At 40.7% G+C, this 23,209-nt stretch overlaps 1 protein-coding gene and 1 pseudogene across 2 annotated transcripts in view; one reads left to right on the forward strand and one right to left on the reverse strand.

Moving 5' to 3' along the window:
• The window catches only part of GDI2 (GDP dissociation inhibitor 2), a 49,521-nt gene that overhangs the window by 10,758 nt on the left and 15,554 nt on the right, over window positions 1-23,209 (reverse strand). For both annotated transcript variants that reach the window (XM_032149325.2, XM_032149415.2), the window contains 4 exons: window positions 21,754-21,853; window positions 19,906-20,040; window positions 10,894-11,092; window positions 10,175-10,306 (listed from right to left, as the gene is read on the reverse strand). In XM_032149325.2, the coding sequence (XP_032005216.1) occupies window positions 10,175-10,306; window positions 10,894-11,092; window positions 19,906-20,040; window positions 21,754-21,853 (566 nt within the window). The remainder of the gene's footprint in view (window positions 1-10,174; window positions 10,307-10,893; window positions 11,093-19,905; window positions 20,041-21,753; window positions 21,854-23,209) is intronic.
• Window positions 278-1,204, forward strand: LOC131381948 (nuclear receptor-binding factor 2-like; annotated as a pseudogene).

Raw genomic sequence — 23,209 nt, forward strand, 5'->3', positions numbered from 1 at the left:
GGAGGGAGAAGCCAAGGAATCCACCAGAAATAAACAGCTGAAAGGCTCAGAGGTTAGCAAAGATTACAGAGGATGGACAGAAGAAAAAATGTGTTTGAAGTTTAAAATTGCCATGTTCAAACGAGCTTGCTTACTCCAGAGGAGTAATGTTTAAGAATCAGCAAAAGGCCACTTGCACGTGTGACGTCATGGCACCGTGCGTGGCGGCAGCAGCAGCAGCGCAGGTGGCAGGCCCATGGAGCAGTGCTGGAGGAGGAAGTGGTGAGGTTGTTGCTCCCTCTTGGGGCGCAGAGAGGGGCCACGGTCTCTGCGGCTGCATCGCACTTCCCTGCAGTCCCCTCCATGTTCCCCTGCGCCACTGCTCCCCTTCCTAAGGCTGCTGCTTACCCCGGGGACTGTGGAAATAATGGATCCCCCAACCTGGCTCATCAACAGAGCAGATGAACAGACCATTTACCAGCAACTACAAAGAAGCTATTTCTCGTCACAAAAAGGCTGCGGCATATCCTTCAGAAGCCGTGAAGCTGACAGTCTGGGCAGGCTCATTTTTCACTGGAATTGCAAAGGGATAGGAAACAGCGCCTCCTCATCCAAGACAGGTGGAAAAGGGCCCAGCGTGAAGAAAGACTGAAAGCCCAGCAGCACACAGGATGTAGCTGCCCATCTCACAAACCCTCTGCTGAGGATGCAGAGGGCCAGAGCCCCCTTTCTCAGAAGTGCAGCCCTTTCACAGAGGAGTGCCTGCCTGAGATTCAAGGGATCTTTGACAGGGATCCAGACACGCTACTATTTTTACTTCAGCAAAAGAGTGAGCCAGCAGAGCCATGTATTAGAAGCAAAGGCCCGAAAGATAAAACAATTAGAGAGGAGCAGATTTGAAGAGGCATGTAGAATTCCTTGTGGCTGAGAATGAAAGATTAAGGAAAGAAAATAAACAACTAAAGGCTGGAAAGGGCAGACTTCTAAAAGGTCCAATAGGAAAGGAGCTGAATGTAGATGCTGATTTTGTAGAAAAGTCAGAGTTATGGAACTTGCTGCCACATTCAGAAACTGCTACAGCCTCTTTAACCTGGCAGAAGTTTGCAGCAAATACCAGGAAAGCCAAGGACATTCCAATCCCCAATCTTCCTCCCTTGGATTTTCCATCTCCAGAACTTCCCCTTAAGGAGCTGAGGATATTCTGAAAGGATTTATAAATAATTAAAATGGAAGGCCATAGAAGAGGGGAGAGGAGGAAATAATGCGATAACAGTTAATTCAGCAAAAAAAATTAAAAGGGAAAACCACATAGAAGGGTAATCCCGGAAATGCTTCATATGGCATACTATGGGAGAAGAGGCATTGCCAGGACTTGCCAAACAGTCACTGTGAAATGTATCTGATTCACTGACTCAAGCTAATGATTCCAACTTAGTACACACTAAATTCATGGAGGTTCGGTTTCCCCAGATACAAACCAAATGGCTACATAGAATAATTTTTTCAAGCAACAATTACTTTTCTTGTCTTCAGAGTTAAAATGCATAAAAGTTGTGCCAGGCACGGTGGTTCACGCCTGTAATCCCAGCACTCTGAAAGGCCGAGGCGGGTGGATCACCTGAGGTCAGGAGTTCAAGACCAGCCTGGCCAACATGGTGAAACACTATCTCTACAAAAAATACAAAAATTAGCCGGGCATGATGGCAGGTGCCTGTAATCCCAGCTACTCGGGAGGCTGAAGTGAGAGAATCACTTGAACCTGGGAGGCGGAGGTTGCAGTGAGCCAAGATCATGCCATTGCACTCCAGCCTGGGTGACAGAGCGAGACTCTATCTCAAAACAGTCACTTCTCAAAAGAAGACATTTATGCAGCCAAGAAACATGAAAAAAAGCTCATCATCACTGGTCATTAGAGAAATACAAATCAAAACCACAAAATCACGTGAGAAACCGTCTCACACCAGCTGGAATGGTGATCGTTAAAACGTCAGGAAACAGCAGATGCTGGAGAGGATGTGGAGAAATAGGAATACTTTTACACTGTTGGTGGGAGTGTAAATTAGTTCAACCACTGTGGAAGACAGTGTGGCGATTCCTCAAGGATCTAGAACCAGAAATACCATTTGACCCAGGAATCCCATTACTGGGTATATACCCAAAGGATTATAAATCATTCTACTATAAGGACACATGCACACGTATGTTTATTGCGGCACTGTTCACAATAGCAAAGACTTGGAACCAACCCAAATGTCCATCAATGATAGACTGGATAAAGAAAATGTGGCACATATACACCATGGAATACTATGCAGCCATAAAAAAGGATGAGTTCATGTCCTTTGCAGGGACATGGATGAAGCTGGAAACCATCATTCTCAGTTAACTAACACAGGAACAGAAAACCAAACACCGCATGTTCTCATTCATAAGTGGGAGTTGAACAATGAGAACACATGGACACAGGGAGGGGAACATCACACACTGGGGCCTGTCGGGATGGGAGCTAGGGAGGGATAGCATTAGAAGTAACTAATGTAGATGATGGTTTGATGAGCACAGCAAAACACCATGGCATGTGTATATCCATGTAACAAACCTGCACGTTGTGCACATGTACCCCAGAACTTAAAGTATAATAAAAAAAAGTATAAAATATGTTATGCATAATTAATCTATAATGCCATAAATGATCATGCAAAACTTAAATAATATTGTGGCCCGAGGGACTGCCTTGTAATTGAAACATGCTTTCTTTCATGCATTGACTATATGCATTTTGTTAATGCGCATTTTGTTTAAATAAGTTGTGTAAGAGACACACCTTTCTAGATGAAACTATACATGTGTGCCACACTTTGCACTTCTCATAATCATCACCTCGAGACTATCAGGAGAAATATTTAAATTTCCATTTTATGAAGAAACAAACCAAATTATTAGTTATGCTTTTTTAAGCAAATTACCAGTTTACATAATTAATAAGGGTACATTTTGAGTTCTTTGTTTATTGTATAATGTATCATTTAAAAATACCAAGGAGGAAATATCCTTTGCTTTTAATGATGCATGAGTGGAAGTAATGCTAGTTTGCAGTATTTGATTGTAAGAAATCAATAAAGTAATTGTGTTTTTAAAAAAAAATCAGCAAACAACGAAAGGAAAAACTAAAAAAGACCCACTTTAACAAAGTGTAAAATCCAGTCTCCACAAATGCAAGATGAACAGTCAATAATTTAATTGCCTACTCAAACCAAAACCAACTTTTCAGAGGAAGAATCTGGCATCTCAACAAACTATCGATTCATGCGTCCAGTATACAATCCAACATTACTAGACATGGGAAGAAACAGAAAACTGTGATCCAAAGAAAACAGAAAAACAAACAATAGAAACAGATGCCCAAATGTTAAAATACGCAGTTTAAAAGCAGCTATTATAAATATGTTCAAAAATATTATGTGTTCAAGAACAAATATCCTTGTTCAAAGATACATATTCAAGGATAAATATGTTGTTATAAATGTACTCAAAAGAATCAAGTAAATACAGAACATCACAAAAATGAAAACTATAGGCCAGGCACGGTGACTCATGCCTGTAATACTAGCACTTTGGGAGGCTGAGGTGGGCAGATCACAAGGTCAGAAAATGAGACCATCCTGGCCAACATGGTGAAACCCCATCTCTACTAAAAATACAAAAATTAGCCAGGTGTGGTGGCATGTGCCTGTAATCCCAGCTACTTAGGAGGCTGAGGCAGGAGAATCGCTTGAACCCGGGAGGTGGAGGTTACAGTGAGCCGAGATTGTGCCACTGCACTTCAGCCTGGGCAACTCCGTCTTGAAAAAAAAAAAAAAAAAGAAAACTATAAAAAATGGAAACTCTAGATCCAGACAGTATAAAAAGATTAAAATTCACTGAATGAGATTAACAGCCTATTGAAAATAGCAGAAAAGGTCAGTAAACTTGAAACCACATGAACAGGCATTCTCCGATATGAAGCACAGAGAAGGGAAAAAAAAAGTTTGATGCTTTTTTTTTTTGTAAGAGACAAGGTCCTGCTCTGTCACCCAGACTGAAATGCAGTGGTATGATCACGGCTCACTGCAGATCTCTTGAGATCCTCCCACTCAGCCTCCCGAATAGCTGGGACTACAGGCATGCATTACCACACCCAGCTAATTTTTTGTGTTTTTCTAGAGACAGGGTTTCGCCAAGTTGCCTAGGCTGGTCTCCAACCCCTGGGCTTCAAGCGATCCACCCGCCTCACCCTCCCAAAGTGCTGCAATTACAGGCATGAGCCACCATGCTCACTTAAGTCCAGAAGTTCGACACCAGCCTGGGCAACATGGTGAGACTCCATCTCTACAAAAATACAAAAGTTAGCCAGGTGTGGTGGTGCATGCCTGTAGTCCCTGCTACTCAAGAGGCTGAGATGGGAAGATCCCTTTAGCCCAGGAGGCAGAGGTTGCAATGAGCCAAGATCATGCCACTGCACTCTAGCTTGGGTGACAGAGTAAGACCGTGTCTCAAAAAAAAAAAACAGACCAAACTATAAATATAAGGGAACTTAATGTGACAAAACCACCTACAAAAAAAAAAAATATATATATATATAGAAAACATATTTAATAGTAAAACATTTACTAGATTCCCCATAAGACTGGGAACAAAGCAAGGACGTCCATTCTCATCACGGAGACATTATCAGGACGTCCTAACAAGTGCAATAACGGTAAGTGGGGAAAACACATAAAAGTTGTAAGAGAACAATCTCTTTATTCACAGATGATGTGACTGTGTAGAAGGATAATTCTAAGAAATATATAAAACTAGAAAAACTAATAAGTGAACTAGTAAAACTTAAGTACAAGATCATAGGATACAACGTTAACATACAAATATTATATTTCTGTATACCAGCAGCAAACAATTTCAACATAAAATTAAGACAATTTCATTAACAGCAGCATCAATACAAAATACATTAACAGCGGGATCAGCACAAAGAGATTGAACAAAAATGTGACAGATCTCTACAATGAAAGCTGTAAAACACTGCTGAGAAGAAACCCTAAATACATGGAGAACAATCTACTTATGGACTGGCAGACTCAGCATAATTAAGATGATCATTTTCTCCAAACTGATCTACAAATTTAACTCAATACCAAAATCCCAGCAAGCATGTTTTCTAGAAATTGACAACCTGATTTTAAAAACACATATGGAAATGCGAACACCCAAAACAAATTCTGAAGAAAAAGTTGGAGAAAGTGTTATCACCTACTTCAAGACTTAATATAAAACTATAATTATCCAGACAGTGTAGTACTGGCATAGGAAATACAAATCATTGAAACAAAACTGAGTCCCAAAACAAACTCATATGTAGCTAACTGATCTCCCACAAAGGCACCAAGACTACCTAGAAAAGGAAGCCTTTCTCAAACACAGCTAAAACAACTAAATATTCGTATATAAAAAAAAAGAACCTCAAGTCTTACCTCATCCCACACACCAACACTGTTTCAAGATGAATCAGATTTAAATGCACAGATACAATTATAAAACTTCTAAAAAACAAACAAAAAAAGACAACAGGAGAGTATTTCTGTGCCCTTGGGGGCAAGTAAAAGACTTCTAAAATAGGGCCAGGCGCGGTGGCTCACACCTGTAATCCCAGCACTTTGGGAGGCCGAGGCAGGCGGATCACGAGGTCAGCAGATTGAGACCATCCTGGCTAACACGGTGAAACCCCATTTCTACTAAAAATACAAAAAATTAGCCGGGCGCGGTGGCAGGCGCCTGTAGTCTCAGCTACTCGGGAGGCTGAGGCAGGAGAATGGCATGAACCCAAGAGGCAGAGCTTGCAGTGAGCCGAGATAGTTCCACTGCAGTCTGGCCTGGGTGAAAGAGCAAGACTCCGTCTCAAAAAAAAAGAAAAAAAAGACTTCTAAAATAGGACCCAGAAGGCTATAAACATTAAAAAAAAAATTTCTTTGATATACTGTAACACTTCTAGGCCAGGCGCTGTGGCTCATGCCTGTAATCCCAGCACTTTGGGAAGCCAAGGCAGGTGGATCACTTGAGGTCAGGAGTTAGAGACCAGCCTGTTCAATACAGCAAAACTCCGTCTCTACTCAAAATACAAAAATTAGCCAGGCGTGGTGGCACATGCATGCAGTCCCAGCTACTCGGGAGGCTGAGGCATGAGAATTGCTTGAACCTGGGAGGCAGAGGATGCAGTGAGCCAAGATCGTGCCAGTGCACTCTAGCCTGGGCAACAGAGCAAGACTCTGTCTCAAAAAAAACAGTTAACACTTACGCTTATCAAAAGACCAGCCATAAACTGGGAGAAAATATTCTGAATACATATATGACAAAAGACTTGCCACCAGAATACACCAAGATCTCCTACAAGTCAAAAATAGAAAGACAATCCAATCTTTAGAAATATGCAAAAGACTTGCACAATCACAACACAAAATTATACAAATGTTCAATAAGCTCATGAAAAGGTGAGCAACATGAGTCAAGAAATACAAATTAAAACCATAATGAGATAGCATTTCACACCCACTTGGGCAATTAAAATTAAAAACTTAAAATACTATGGCCCAGCACGGTGGCTCATGCCTGTAATCCCAGCGCTTTGGGAGGCTGAGGCGGGCGGATCATGTCCTCAGTCAGGAGTTCGAGACCAGCCTGGCCAACATAATGAAACGAAAAAAAAAAAAAAAAAAGAAAAAGAAAAAGAAAAAAAAATTAGCCGGGATGGTGGGGGTCTGTAGTCCAGTATTGGAGGTGAGGGGATGTTGAAATGGAAGCAGTGTTGCAGTGAGTGAGTGGGCCAATATCCAGCCTGGGCAACAGAGGGTCTGCCTCAAAATAACAATAATAAAATAACCAAAAGCAGGCCAGGGGGTGGTCAGCCTGTAATCCTATTTGAGGGAAGCCGGAGGGGGATCACAAGGTCAGAGTCGAGAACCATCCTAGTAACAGGTGAAACCCCGTCTCTATAAAATACAAAAAAAAAAAAAATTAGCCAGGGTGGTGGGGGGGAGGCTGAGGCAGGAGAATGGCGTGAACCTGGGAGGCGGAGCTTGCAGTGAGCCGACATCGCGCCACTGCACTCCAGCCTGGGCGACAGAGCAAGACTCTGTCTCAAAAAAAAAAAAAAAAAAACCAAAAGCAGTGGACATGGTGCTGCGTGCCTGTAGTCCCAGCTGCTCTGGGAGGCTGAGGCGGGAGAATCGCTTGAACCCAGAAGTTCAAGTGAACTGGTATCGCGCCACTGCACTCCAGCCTCAGCAACAGAGTGAGACTCTGTCTCAAAAAAACAAAAAACTTACAATACTAAATGTTGACAAGGATGTGGAGCAACTAGAACTCTCACACACTGCTGAGTGTATACACGACACAACCACCCCAGAACACTGTTTTACAGTTTCTTATGAAGTCAGACTTCTATCTGCCACATCAGTCAGCAATTTCACTCCCAGTATTTAACCAAAAGGAAATGAAAACCTACATCCCCACAGAAAGTCTTTTACATAAAAATTTCACAGTGCCTTCATTCATAATAGCCAAAAACTGAAAACGAACTAGATGTCCACCAAAAGGAGAATTATATGTTCATATAATTCATACAATGGAATTCTACTCAACAATTAAAAAAAAAGAATTGGCCAGGCGCAATGGCTCACACCTGTAATCCCAGCACATTGGGAGGCCAAAGTGGGTGGATCACCTGAGGTCAGGAGTTCAAGACGACTGACCAACATGGTGAAACCCCATCACTACTAAATATAAAAAATTAGCCGGATGTGGTGGCGCATGCCTGTTAATCCCAGCTCCTTGGGAGGCTAAGGCAGGAGAATCACTAGAACCCAGTGGGTGGAGGTTGCAGTGAACTGAGATTGCACCACAGCACTCCAGCCTGGGCAACAAGAGTGAAACTCCATCTTCAAAAAAAAGAATTACTGGCACATGCATCAATATGGATGAATCTCAAAAAATGAAAAACACGCAAATGAGAACATATTGTATTATTCCTTTTACATGAAATCTGAAAACAAGCAAAAGTAATCTATGGTGACGGAAATCACAGAGGTAGTTGCTGGGGATGGGGGGCAGTATTCATTATGAGGTGACACTAGGGAACTTTATGGGGTGAGGAAAATGTTCTATACCTTCACTCAGGTTTTAGTTAAACCCAGGACAGGGATAGGTCTATACATTTATCAAACTGATTTTTTAATATATATAGTTATAAAATAAAAAATACAAGAATAGCTACTCCTGCTTGCTTCTGGTGTCCATTTACATGAAATATATTTTTCCACCACTTTACCTTAAGTTTATGAGTCCTTGTGTGTCTGGTGAATCTCTTGAAGACAGCAGATACTTGGTTTGTGAGTTCTTATCCATTCTGCTATTCTGTATCTTTAAAGTGGAGCATGAAGGCCATTTACATTCAACATTAATATTGAGATTTGAGGTACTATTCTATTCATCGTGCTATTTGTTTGCCTGAACACCTTGTTTTTTTTCTTCATTGTGTTATTGTTTTATAGGTCCTGTGTGATTTATGCTTTAAGGAGATACAATTTTGGTATTTTGAGAATTTGTTTCAAGATTTGGAGCTCCTTTTAGCAGTTCTTATAGTGCTGGCTTGGTAGTGGCAAATTCTCTCAGCACTTGTTTGTGTGAAAAAGACTACCTTCCTTCATTTATGAAGTTTTGTTTCACTGGATACAAAATTCTTGGCTGATAACTGTTTTAAGGAGGCTAAAGATAGGACCCCAATCCCTTCTAGCTTTTAGTTTCTGCTGAGAAATCTGTTAATCTGATAGGTTTTCCTTTATAGGTTACCTGAGGCTTTTGCCTCACAGCTCTTAAGATTCTTTCCGTCATCTTGACTTTAGTTAACCTGATGACTATGTGCCTAGGCGATGATCTTTTTGCGATGAATTTCCCAGGTGTTCTTTAAGCTTCTTGTATTTGGATGTCTAGATCTCTAGCAAGGCTGGGGAAGTTTTTCTCAATTAATCCCTCAAATTTGTTTTCCAAACTTTTAGATTCCTCTTCTTCCTTGGGAACACCAATTATTCTTAGGCTTGGTCGTTTAACAAACTTATTGGAGGCTGTGTTCATTTTTTTTATTCTTTTTTGTCTTTGTCAGATTGGGCTCATTCAAAAGCCTTGTCTTCGAAACTCTGAAATTCTTTCTTCTACTTATTCAATTCTATTGCTGAGACTTTCCAGTGCATTTTGCATTTCTCTAAGTGTGTCCTTGATTTTCTGAAGTTGTGATTATTTATTTATGCTATTTCACTGGAAATTTTTCCATTCATATCCTGTATCACTTTTTTTATTTTGCTAAGTTGGACTTCACCTTTCTCTGGTGCCTCCTTGATTGGCTTAATAATGACCTTGTGAATTCTTTTTCTGGCAATTGAGAGATTTTTGTCTTGGTTTAGATCCATTGCCGGTGAGCTAGTGTGACCTCTTCAGGGTGTCAAAGAACCCTGTTTTGTCATATTACCCCAGTTGTTTTTCCAGTTCCTTCTCATTTGGATAGACTATGTCAGAGGGAAGATCTGGAACTCAAGGGCTGCTGTTCAGATTCTTTTGTCCCACAGGGGTACTCCCTTGATGTGGTGCTCTCCCCGCTTCCCCTAGGGATGGGGCTTCCTGAGAGCCAGACTGCAGTGATTGTTATTTCTCTTCTGGATGTAGCCGCCCAGTGGAGATAATCAGGCTCCAAGCTGGTACTGGAGAGTGTCTGCAAAGAGTCCTGTGACGTGATCTGTCTCCAGGTCTCTCGGCCATGGATACCAGCACTTACTCCAGTGGAGGCAGGAGGGGTGTGAAGTAGATTCTGTGAAGGTCCTTGGTTGTATTTTTGTTAAGTGCGCTGGGTTTGTGTTGGCTGGCCACCAGCCAGGAGTTGGCACTTAAAAGAGCACATCAGCTACAGTTGTATAAAACTGGATTTTTTTTCTTAACTGAAGATCCGTGCATATCATTATATGTTAATTTTATTTCAATAAAAACAAAAAGCATCTTATTACTCATAGACTGATCTCATCTCATTATTTAAACTGTATCTCATATACACATTATGTTGAAGATGAGGTTTTGGATCAGTGAGGTTTTAGCTAATAGGTTGAACATAGGCTCTTACCTTGCAAATCCTTGGGGCAGTTCTCCAAGGCCATAGAGTGGATAAAGGTATGGGCTTTTGCCATATCTTGCCAAAGACTCACTGTAAAGTTTAATTCTATTAATGGTTTCATAACATGGTTGATCTAAGTAGCTGGAGGAAAGGAAATGAGTATTAGGAAAGGGCTTTAGTTTTCATTCATGGTGTTCAATTTATAATTTTTTTTGAAGTGATTTCAATCCACTATCTTCTTTTTTTGTTGTTTTTTGTTTTTGTTTGTTTTTTGAGACAGGGTCTAACTCTGTCGCCCAGACTGGAGTGCAGTGGTGCAATCTCGGCTCCCCACAACTTCCACCTCCCAGGCTCAAGTGATTCTTCTGCCTCAGCCTCCCAAGTAGCTGGAATTACAGGTGTGCACCACTACTGCCCAGCTAATTTTTGTATTTTCAGTAGAGAGGGGGTTTCACCATGTTGGCCAGGCTGGTCTTGAACTCCTGACCTCAAATGATCCACCCAACTCAGCCTCCCAAAGTGCTGGGATCACAGGCGTGAGCCACCACGCCTGGCCCACTACCTTTATATTTCACTTAAAAGGTCCCAACACTAATTTCAACTAGAACCTCTTCATTCATAGTGCAATATGGCTAAGTATTTGTTTTGTCAGAATTTCCACTTGGAAGAACTGGGAAATTTAGTGAGAGTTTCAAGAAAAATACAAATCTAAAAACCAAAATACTTACTCATCAGTTCTGTAAAGTGCAAGAGCATGACCAGTAAAATCTATAACATCTTGACCCAAATCAAATTTCTTATAGACATCTCGCATTGTGGTCTTCTTAGGATCAATGCCTTCAAAAGTTCTCGGATCTTTTTCATCGAAGTTGGCAACGTACACTAGGAATTTCCTGAAGCGACGTTTTTCAAACAGTCCCATTAGGCCTAAATTAAAAAGTATTTTTCAAAAAGCACACTCACAATCAGACATTGAGGAGAACAAAGTATGAGAGCAAAGTTTAAGCATGCCTTGTTATCAACTGCAGAATGCAATTTTTTTTTTTTTTTTTTGAGACGGAGTCTTGCTCTGTCGCCTAGACTAGAATGCAATGGTGCAATCTCAGCTCACTGCAACCTCTGCCTCTCGGGTCCAAGCGATTCTCCTGTCTCAGCCTCCCGAGTAGCTGGGATTATAGGCAACTGCCATTACACCCAGCTAATTTTTGTACTTTTAATAGAGATAAGGTTTCACCATGTTAGGCTGGTCTCAAACTCCTGATCTCAGGTGATCTGCCCACCGCAGCCTCCCAAAGTGCTGAGATCACAGGCATGAGCCACCGCGCCTGACCAAATGCAGGATGCAATTTAAGATATGGGAGTTTGGACAGCATGGCTTCCAGTTTCACAATACTTTAAAATAAACTGACACGATTATAACAGGTTAAAGTCTTCAATTTTACCATACAATTACAAGTAATTAAAACTAGTACTTAACTGAATGAAAAATGTCAAATTATGTTTCTTACTAGGTACAAGGTAAATGTGACTCTGAACAAGTATCCATGAAGCCATTCATCTGAAGAGTCTTCCTTTGACAACTCTGATCTACACTCAGCCAATTGCCTAAATTCTGAATGCTCTTCCTTTTCTGCCTCTGTATGCTAAGATACAACCAGGCATTTAATGATAACAGCTTAAGATAACAAGAACAAATTGAACTCAATAAAATTTAGATGCTGCTGCTGCTGCTGCTGCTGCTAGTCACTTACTTTACTGAAGTCCTACATAAGCAACCAATTCGCTGCATTTTACACTAAAAAACAGATGAAGAAGCTACAAATTACCACTTTATAAATCCTCAGCTTTTACTACTGGGCTGTATTTCAACTAATCATAGATGATAGACAAACAGCCAATAAAAAAGAAAATTTTCTGATTTTTATCTCCCTTCTCCCCCGACTCCTAAGCTGTATAGCTATTTTTAAAATATAACTACAGTTTTAAAAACAAACTCTCAAACGTTTCTATTGACAGCTTAATGTTTTGATAGATTTAATATTACACCCAAGATCATTTTCCACCCAACAAAACTGAAAATTAAAACCATGAGGCTGGTCGGGTCATGGTGGCTCACGCCTATAATCCCAGCACTTTGGAAGGCTGAGGCGGGTGGATTGCTTGAGGTCAGGAGTTCAAGACCAGCCTGACCAACATGGTGAAACCCCGTCTCTACTAAAAATACAAAATTAGCTGGGTGTGGTGGCGCACGCCTGTAATCCCAGCTACTTGGAAGGCTGGAGCAGGAGAATCGCTTGATAAACCCAGGAGTCAGAGATTGCACTGAGCCGAGATCGTGCCATTGCACTCCAGCCTGAGCAACAAGAGCGAGACTCTATCTCAAAAAAAAAAAAAAAAACATGAGGCTATTAATGACAACTGACTACATTTAATTTTTTAAAATTAAGATTTACAACTCAGCCTTTTAAATGGACAGAATGTACATACAGTAAAGGCATAAGGCTGAATAGAAATATCCTATTACCACATCAGCACCATACTTAAGACACAAGTGTAGTTGTCAGAGCTGGGTACAAGACGGGCAAAAGGAAACATGAATCACTATTTAATGCACTTAAAACTTAGGTATCATATTCCGGTCGGCACAGCCTGTCAGAACCTAAAGCTATTACTAACAGTTATTTTGGAGTATCTCCCAACTTTTGTTTATTTAATAGAAACTTGAGTTGCTATTACCAAGTTTTGTTTTAATCAAAATAAAAATCTATCATGTTTCCTTCTCTTTCCTCTCCTTTATTTTCCTCCATTACCTGATCCTTACCCAGAGAGGGATAGAAATCAGTGCCACTCCTGTTTTACACAGCACAGTAGAGACGTCCTGGCTGTTTTTCCATCCCTTAATTCCATGTTGCTATGCATGGCGCCAAACAGTGGTCTCAATGACTAGCTGTTATGGCACGAGAACCAGATATAATTGTATTACAAACACTTCAAACACCCCGTGCTCATTCTGAAAAACTCCTAATTGAAAATATTCAAATCAATAATGTGTTTCCTACTGTGTTTTGTTTTTTTTTTTTCCATAGAAACAAGGTCTCGCCATGTTGCCCAGGCTGGTCTCAAACTCCCAGGCTCCTAAAGTGTTGGAATCACAGGTATGAGCCACTGCACCTAGTCCCTACTGTGTAATTTTTTACAACTACTATTTATCTATGCTGATGTCTTCCCAGATCACCTTATTTAAAGCATTCTTCTCACACTCCCTCCTTCCTCTTTCCCCCAAAGCAACGTATCACCATCGGATATGCCTTTCTATATTTACCGTTGTCCCTTGAATAACACATCTGAACTGCCACTTTTTATGTAGATCAGAGTTGTCCAATTTTTTGGCTTCCCTGGGCCACACTGGAAGAAAAAGAATTGCCTTGGGCCACACATAAAATACACTAACGATAGCTAACGAGCTTAAAAAAAATTGTGAAAAAAAAATCTCATGTTTTAATAAAGTTAACAAATTTCTGTTGGGCTGCATTCAAAGCTACCCTGGACCACATGCAGCCCATAGGCCACAGACTGGACAAGCTTAATGTAGATTTTTTCTTGTCAATAAATGTACTGAAAAAATTTCTGGAGGTTTGCATGTTGTTTTTTGTTTTGTTTTAAAGGAGTCTCACTCTGTCGCCCAGGCTAGAGTGTGCGGTGGCGCGATTTCGGCTCACTGCAACCTCTGCCCCCGAGATTCAAGCAATACTCCCACCTAAGCATCCCGAGTGGCTAGGATTAAAGGCATGCACCACCAGACCTGGCTAATTTTTTTTGTACTTTTAGTAGAGATGGGGTTTCACCATGTTGGACAGGCTGCTCTCGAACTCCTGACCTCAAGTGATCCGCCTGCCTCAAGCCTCCCAAAGTGCTGGGATGACAGGCATGAGCCACTGTGCCCAGTCAAGTTTGTTTTTTTCAGTTCTACATTTATTTTACTTGATTTTTTTTTTTCCTTTTTGAGATGAGATCTCTGTCACCCAGACTAAAGTGCAGTGGCGCAACCACGGCTCACTACAGCCACCAACTTCCTGGGCTCAAGCAATCCTCCTGCATCAGCCTCCTGAGTAGCTGGGACGACAGGCTATTCAGCTAATTTTTCTTCTATTTCTTGTAGATAAGGGGTCTTACTATGTTGCCCAGGCTGGTCTCGAACTCTCGGGCTCAAGTGATCCACCCACCTCAACCTCCCAAAGTGCTAGGATTACAGCCATGAGCCACAGTACCCGGCCGATGATTTTTTTTTTAAGAGATAGGGTCTTGCTATATATGTATATATCGTCCAGGCTAGAGGTGCAGTGACTATTCACAGGTGTGATCACAGCACAGTATAGCCTCAAATGCCTGGGTTCAAGCAATCCTCCTGCCTTAGCCTACCAAGTGGCTAGGATTACAGGTGCACAGCAACATGCCCGGCAGATTTGTGACAATTTGAAAAAACTTGCAGATGAACCACATAGCCTAGAAATACCAAAAAAATCAGAAAAATGTTATGTATGTTATGAATGCTAAAATATATGTAGATATTATTTACTATCATAAATATATACAATTCTATTTCAAAGTTAAAATTTAATCACAAAACTTATGCACACAAACACAGACCATACACGGTGCCACTGTAAACAAAGAAAGCTGTAGTATTAAGTCTTAACTGCATAAGATTAACTGCAGTACATACTATACTACTGTATCTGTAGCCACCTTTTGTTGCTAATGTGGTGAGCTCAAGCGTTTGAGTATCTTAAAACTCTACGTGACAATAATCATCTCTGCATGAGCAGTTCACCTCTCCAGTAAATTATCTGTCATAGTAAAAAGTGATCTCTCCTTGTTCTCGCATATTTTTCATCGTGTTTAGTGCAAACACTGAGTAAAATGTAGGACCCACAGGGAATGCCACTGATGCTGGAAGTGCTCCCAAGAAGCAAAGTCATGACATTACAAGAAAAAGTTGAATTCCTTAAAACGTACCAACTGACTTCAGGTCTGCAGCTGCAGTTGCCCGTCATTTCAGACAGACAATTCATCTCATACACATACAAACTAAACTTTTGGTATCAATAAATCCAGTGTGGTACTGTAAATGTACTTTCTCTTCCTTATCATTTTCTTAGGGGCACTGTCTTTTCTATAGCTTACTTGATTCTAAGAACACAGTATATAATACATTATCACAAGGCCGGGTGCGGTGGCTCACACCTGTAATCCCAGCACTTTGGGAGGCCGAGGCAGGTGGATCACCTGAGATCAGAAGTTCAAGACCAGCCTGACCAACATGGTAAAACCCTATCTCTACTAAAAATACAAAAAATTAGCCAGGTGTGCTGGTGCATGCCTGTAATCCCAGATACTTGGGGAGGCTGAGGCAGGAGAATCGCTTGAACTTGGGAGGTGGAAGTTGCAGTGAGCCAAGATTACACCATTGAACTCCAGCCTGGGCAACAAGATCAAAGCTCAGTCTCAAAAAAAAAAAAAAAAAAAAAATCACATACAAAATAAATGTTAATCAACTACTTAGCTATTTATGTTATCCGTATGGCCTCCATTCAACAACAGACTATTAGTAGTTTCGGAAGTGTCAAAAGTCTTAAAGTCTTAATCTCTGAAAGTGATCTAAGAGGGTTAAAACTCACTTCTTCCAAACTCTTTTTAATGTCTGTATTTTGACCTCCTCCCATGAATTATAAATGTTCTTGGCTGGGTGCAGTGGCTCATGCCTGTAGTGCTAAGACTTTGGGACACTGAGGAGAGATGACTGCTTGAGCCCAGGAATTTAAGACCAGCTTAGGCAATTATAGCAAGACCCCATTTCTACAAAAAATAAAAAAAATTATACCACTATAGGCATGCGTGGTGGGATATGCCTATTTTGGGAGGCTGAGGAGACGTAACTGCTTGAGTCCAGGAGTTCAAGACCAACCTGGGCAGCATAGCAAGACCTCACTTCTACAAAAAATTTTTTAAATTGCACCATTACAGGCGTGTGTATCCCTATAGTCCCAGCTACTCAGGAGGCTAAGGCAGGAGGATCGCTTGAGCCCAGGAGGTCAAGGCTACATTGAGCTGTGATCATGCCACTGCACTCCAGCCAGAGCAACAGAGTGAGACCCTGTTTCAAAAAAATAAATACATAAAATAATAAATGTTCTGGGGCCAGGCACAGTGGCTCACACCTGTAACCCCAGCACTTTGGGAGGCCAAGGTGGGCAGATCACTTGAGGCTAGGAGTTTAAGACCAGCCTGGCCAACATGGCGAAACCCCATCTCTACTAAAACATACAAAAATTATGGCCAGGCACAGTGGCTCACGCCTGTAATCCCAGGTCTTTGGGAGGCCAAGGCGGGCGGATCACCTGAGGTCAGGAATTTGAGACCAGCCTGACCAACATGGAGAAACCCCGTCTCTACTAAAAATACAAAATTAGCCGGGCATGGTGGTGCATGCCTGTAATCCCAGCTACTCGGGAGGCTGAGACAGGAGAATTGCTTGAACCCAGGAGGTTGAGGTTGCGGTGAGCGCACCATTGCACTCCAGCCTGGGCAACAAGAGCGAAACTCTGTCCCTAAAAAAAAATACAAAAATTAGCCGGGTGTGGTGGCATGTGCCTGTAATCCCAGCTACTCAGGAGGCTGAGGCAGGAGAATTGCTTCAACTCAGGAGGTAGAGGTTGCAGTGAGCCAAAATTGTGCCACTGCACTCTAGCCTGGGTGACAGAAAAAAAACAGTCCTGTTTGTACTGAATGAGCAGAAAACATCTGGGATACTGTCTCTGGTCTGGCTACCATATCATATATAGGATCTTGACTAATTAGAGAATTTCCAAGGAGCGGCCAAGAGATCTAGATAGCATATTATATGAGAAACAACTAAGGAGACTCAAGTATTTACTTTGGAAAAAAAAAGAATCAGAAGGTATGTAATCAGTGTTAAAATATCTAAAAAGCAATATATTAACAGCTTTATATACTATAAGAATATAGTATTTCTCGTGGTTAAGAGTGTGGGATTCTAAAGTCAGACAGACCTGGCTCCAAACCAGTTACTAGCTATACTACTTTGTGCTTTCCTTTTATACCTCAGCTTTCCCATCTGTAAAATAAAAAATAATAATTGCACCTGCATCTCACAGGGTTGCAGTGAAGAACTATGTAAAGTTAGATAATACACATAAAGTACTTAATACTTATATGCCTAGCATGTAAGTGCCCAAAAAACTGAGTTCTTGTTAAAATTATAAAACAACTTGTTCTTATCCACCCATCTCTTGAACTTTGCCACCTCTACACCTTTCCTCATCCCATTCCTTCATTCTGCCTAGAATTTTCTTGCCTGCAACTCAAGATTTCAAAATCCTTTCCATCAATGTAAGGAGATGCTGATAAGGTAGTGATTTGGTCAAAATGCATAAAAGTGTTTACTAAAACAAGTGATTTCTACTGTACATAAATTATACCTCAATAAACCTAACCTTAAAAATATATACATAAGCATATGCACTTATTCCAAAAAAAAAAAAACAAAAAACAGAAGAAGGATAAGCCAGAAAATGATTACCTAACAGGTCAGAAAGAATGGAAGTAGAAAAGTAAGAATGCGACCAAGACTCGAAATATACCTTTTAACTTTCAAGCCGTGTAAATGTTTTATATATCTGAAAAAATTAGAGAAAATAAAACTGCCAAAAGATAATTTCTATTAGATGAAGGAGGTAACTGAAGCTTTAAATAGGAGCTCCAAGAAAGAAAACGTAAAAGAAAGAACCCACAACCTTTGTCCAAAAAAAAAAAAAAAAAAATTCTATTTCTTATTTTTATCTAAAAACAATTTTGAGATAGGGTCTCCCTCTGTCACCCAGGTTGCAGCGCAGTGACGCAATCACAGCTCACTGCAGCTTTAATTTCCTGGACTCAAACGATCCTCCTGCCTCAGCCTCCACACTACCTGGGACTACAGGAATGTACCACCACATCTGGCTAATTTTCTTATTTTTTGAAGAGACAGGGTCCTGCTATGTGGCCCGGGCTCGTCTTCAACTCCTGGCCTAAATCAATCCTCCTACCACGGCTTCCCAAAGCAATGAGATTACAAACGTGAGCCACCACACCACGCCAATGTTAAAAAGGATTCTTTTCATACTCAAACTCCTACTTCTATGAAGATACTTTATTTGGATTAAATTTTCATAGTCATTTAAAAGATTTAAAATAATTTCGAACCCATGATTACACTACTAACTACTTCCAACTGAATAAGAAACTGTTCCTTCCCTTCCCCAATTATCAATCCTAACCTAGCCCTGATTCTTTGCAGTATTTTTTACTTTCTGGCTATGTCTTTAATATTTTATACCCAGTATTTTCTCCCCTAATCAGAAGTAATAGAGATAGAGTAAACTGCCAAAATAATTCAAATTAGGTTTATAGATGAGAAAACTTTTCAGCACTGATGCCAAAATAATTATGAGAGAACTTATGAGCACTTTTCCTATTCTCCCAGTCTGTACCTTTCCCTCTTCTAAGTTCCTATAGCCCTCACCTACCCTTAGTTATACAAATTTATCCTTCCCCAAACTGCTCCATACAAGGACTAAAACGTCTTGAAGAACAAAAAGGTCTTTTCTGGAGTGTTTGCTATTTAAGAGAGACACTGAAAGGAAATGTTAACCAGAACTCTGTGGTGAGGCAATAGAGGAAATAATGTTGGGTAGAGAATAAGATCACTCCAAGGCTGGGCGCGGTGGCTCATGCCTGTAATCCCAGCACTTTGGGAGGCCAAGGCAGATGAAACACCTGAGGTCAGGAGTTCAAGACCAGCCTGGCCAACATGGTGAAACCCCATCTCTACTAAAAATACAAAAATTAGCCAGGCATGTTAGTGCATGCCTATAAGTCCCAGCTACTCAAGAGCCTGAGGCAGGAGAATCGCTTGAACCTGGGAGGTAGAGGTTGCAGTGAGCCTCTGAGATCGTGCCATCGCACTCCAGCCTGGGTGACAGAGCGAGACTCCGTCTTTAAAAGAAAAAAAAAAAAATATGTGTATATATATATATCTCTCTCTCTCTCTAAACTCACCAGGAGTTCCTAAAATCAAAGATATTGGGAATTAGTAACAAGACCAATTACAAGATGAGCATCATCAGAACGAGTACTTCTCCTGTTGGCACGCTGGGTAATACAGGGTAAGGTAAGCTTAGTAACATGATTAAGCACTGGGGCTCTGGAGCCACACTACCAGCATTTCAATTCCAACCCAGCTACTTATCCTAGCTACTTTAGGCCTGAGTTTCATCACCTATAAAATGGAGACCCTATGTCATAGAGATGTTTCAGAAGTCAAATAAGAAAATGATATGGAGTGTTCAGTACAGAGCTTTTAGACACAGGAAATACTCAACAGAAAGCATAGCTATTAAGAATTACTGTGAAAAGAACACTATTAACCCTAGATAAGCTCAGATCCACCAGCCACAAGGTACATGATCTATAGATGATCATTTAAACTCTAAGCTTCAAATGGGTAGGAATTTTTGAACATTTTGTTCACTGATGTGTTCCCAACTGCCTAGAACAGTGTCTGGCACATGATAGACATTCAATAAATATTTGTTGACTGGGTCCTAAGACTCTTTTCCAGTACAAAATCTCATTATTCTGAGAAAATAAAACTAGTTACTAGAGAAAATAAAACTACTTACTAGATGCCAGGGCTTCTGCTTCAGTGGAAGGAACCTTGTAGATTTTTCCACCCTTATAGACAAAGCTCCCTTCAGTCACTTTAAAATCCAGATAGCGAGTTACCTCTGTATAAAGCAGCATCTTAACCAGCTGACCTAGAAAAGTCACATAATTCAAACTATAACTTAAGTCTACAAATTATAAAGAACATTTACTAATACTAACAGCTTCTAAAATTTTTTCTAACGATGTTCAATAACTCCAACAAAATAATTTTTTTTCTCCTTCTGTTGCCCAGGCTACAGTGCAGTGGCACGATCACGAGCTCACTGCAACCTCAGCCTCCTGGGCTCATGCAAGCTTTCAGCCTGACACTCCCGAGTACCTGGCACCACTATGCCTGGCTAATTTTTTTTTGTATTGTTTTGTAGAGACAGGGTTTTGCCATGTTGCCCAGGCTGGTCTCAAACTCCTGAGCTCAAACAATCCACCCACCTTGGCCTCCCAAAGTGCTGGGATTATAGGAACGAGGCACCGCACCTGGCCCAAAATAATCTCCAAAGCCATAGTTTAAATAGGACAACCAGAATGCATACTTATTGCACTGCATATTACACGTTTTTGTTATTTTTTTTCCTACGCAAGGTTGAATACATAGGTTTTTTTAATGTTACAACTTAAAGGTTAATAATTCTATCAACTTGCTTTTGCAAAAGCAATGAAAAATTTATTAGAGACAGGAGGTTTGGAATTATAGTATTATTGGCCAGGCACAGGTGGCTCACACCTGTAATCCCAGCACTTTGGGAGGCCAAGGAGGGAGGATTGTTTGAGCCCAAGAGTCTGACACCAACCCACACAACACAGTGAGACCTCATCTCTACCATAACACAAAAAAATTAGCCAGGTGTGGTGGGACACCCAGCTAATCAGGACACTAAAGTGAGAGGATCACTTGAACCTAGAAGTCAAGGCTGCAGTGAGCTATGATTGCATCACGACACTCCAGCCTGGGTGACAGAGTGAAACCTCTGTCTCCAAAAAAAATTAAATAAAAACAAACAATAGAATATAAACTCAAACAAGGAAAAAGGATAGCAGATGCTTTATTTCATGTGCACAAACAGACCTATAACAAAAAATTTAGTTCTTCAATGTCATCTCAGAAAAAAGTACTAATATTACAGCAATTTAAAAAAATACTTAGCCTGTAATCACAGCACTTGGGAGGCTAAGGCGAGCAGATCACTTGATGTCAGGAGTTCAAAACCAGCCTGGCCAACATGGTAAAACCCCGTCTCTACTAAAAATACAAAAATTAGCTGGGCGTGGTGGCACGCACCTGTAATCCCAGCTACTCGGGAGGCTGAGGCAGGAGAATTGCCTGAACCAGAAGGCGGAGGTTGCAGTGAGCCAAGATCATGCCACTGCACTCCAGCCTGGGTGACAGAGCGAGACTCCGTCTCAGAAAAAAAGGAAAACTTAGATCCTCTAAAATAAAAGTGAAAATATAATTTTAAAACCCTACAAACTAGAAAAACATTAAAATAATGTTTCAAAAGGCCCAGTTATTTAAGACTGTCATAAGCATCAGCAGGTAAGTCTGTGCCACAGGCTTACAATCTTGTTATGTATTATGCCACAGCATCATTTGTTTCTCCAGAACCAATTACTAATAAGTCACAACCCCTTCCTTCCTTTCCTAACTTATTGACTCCAGACATCTAATGGACCATGTTACTCACCATGCTGTTTCATTCAACAAAATCCAGTTCCTCATACCCAGAACAGTACTCTGTCAAAAGTTAGTTTTGATATTAAAATTGCAATCAAAGTACTGTCATAAATTTCAGTTAGAAATTCTTTACCATTAGCCATAAGGAACTTGGGAATCAAGTCAACATTCCAGTCTCTTCCTCTCCCCATTGACTCGGATGGTGATCCTGGTATTTTAAATCTTTTGTATAACTAAAAGCAAGGAAAAACATAGCCATAATGTTAACAAAATTTAATTTTTTATTACAAAATGTACATATTTTTTATTAAGTGCTTTTAGTATAACTAAACACCACCATGCTAGTAAAGTATAAGGGTATTTCATCTTTTATCAGATAAAATTTTTAGCAAGGTCCAATATATACGTAAATTAATCACTAAACTCATAAATGTTAAAATTAACAAATACAGCAGAAGTAAGGTTTTTCACTAGCAGAAAAGAAAGAATATAAAACAAGGCCAGACGCAATGGCTCATGCCTGTAATCCCAGCACTTTGTGATCCATGAGGCGGGTGGATCCCTTGAGGTCAGGAGTTTGAGACCAGCCTGACCAACATAGTGAAACCCCGTCTCTACTAAAAATACAAAAATTGGCCAAGCATGGTGGCTCATGCCTGTAATCCCAAGCACTTTGGGAGGCCGAGACGGGTGGATCAGGAAGTCAGGAGTACAAGACCAGCCAGGCCAAGATGGTGAAACCCCATCTCTACTGAAAATACAAAAATTAGCCAGGTATGGTGGCAGGCGCCTATAATCCCAGCTACTCGGGAGGCTGAGACAGGAGAATAGTTTCAACATGAAAGGCAGAGGTTGCAGTAAGCCGAGATAGCGCCACTGCACTCCAGCCTAGCGATAGAGTGAGACTCCATCTCAAAAAAAAAAAAAAAAAAAATTAGCTGGGTGTGGTGTGTGCCTGTAATCCCAGCTACTCAAGAGGCTGAGGCAGGAGAATCACATGAATCTGGGAGGTGGAGGTTGCAGTGAGCTGGGATGGCACCACTGTACTCCAGCCTGAGTGACAAAGCAAGACTCCATCTCAAGAAACAAATAAATAAAACAAGATGATTTGTCAATGACACTGTAGAGTTCTCTATACGGACTGTATATGCAGAACTAGGGTGTCACTGACAAATAGCAATCATTTAAATTCATTCTCTCCCAGATAAAAAGCTATCAAAGGCTTAATTTTGCTTTTGTATTATGTAAGGAATTCAAAATAAACCTTAGATTCTTCCTAATCAGAAAAGACAATTAAAATTAGTTCCAGTTCATTTATAATTTTTGAGCTTTACTGAGGTATAACTGATACATAAAAAACTGCCTACTTCCTGCATACATTTTGGTGAGTCTAGACACAGGGTACACCCATAACATCACCACAAGATACCAATCATATCCATCACCTCCAAAAATGTCCTTTTGTTCTTTTACAATGTTTTGTGGTAAGAATATTCGATTAATTTATAATTCACATGAACTGAAACGAAGCTCAGATTTCAAAAAGCTTATAAAGTTAGAGAACAGTTACTCGAGCTCATGAATCCTAC

This window comes from Hylobates moloch, unplaced genomic scaffold, assembly GCF_009828535.3.
Source record: "Hylobates moloch isolate HMO894 unplaced genomic scaffold, HMol_V3 SCAFFOLD_2, whole genome shotgun sequence".
Taxonomy (NCBI): domain Eukaryota; kingdom Metazoa; phylum Chordata; class Mammalia; order Primates; family Hylobatidae; genus Hylobates; species Hylobates moloch.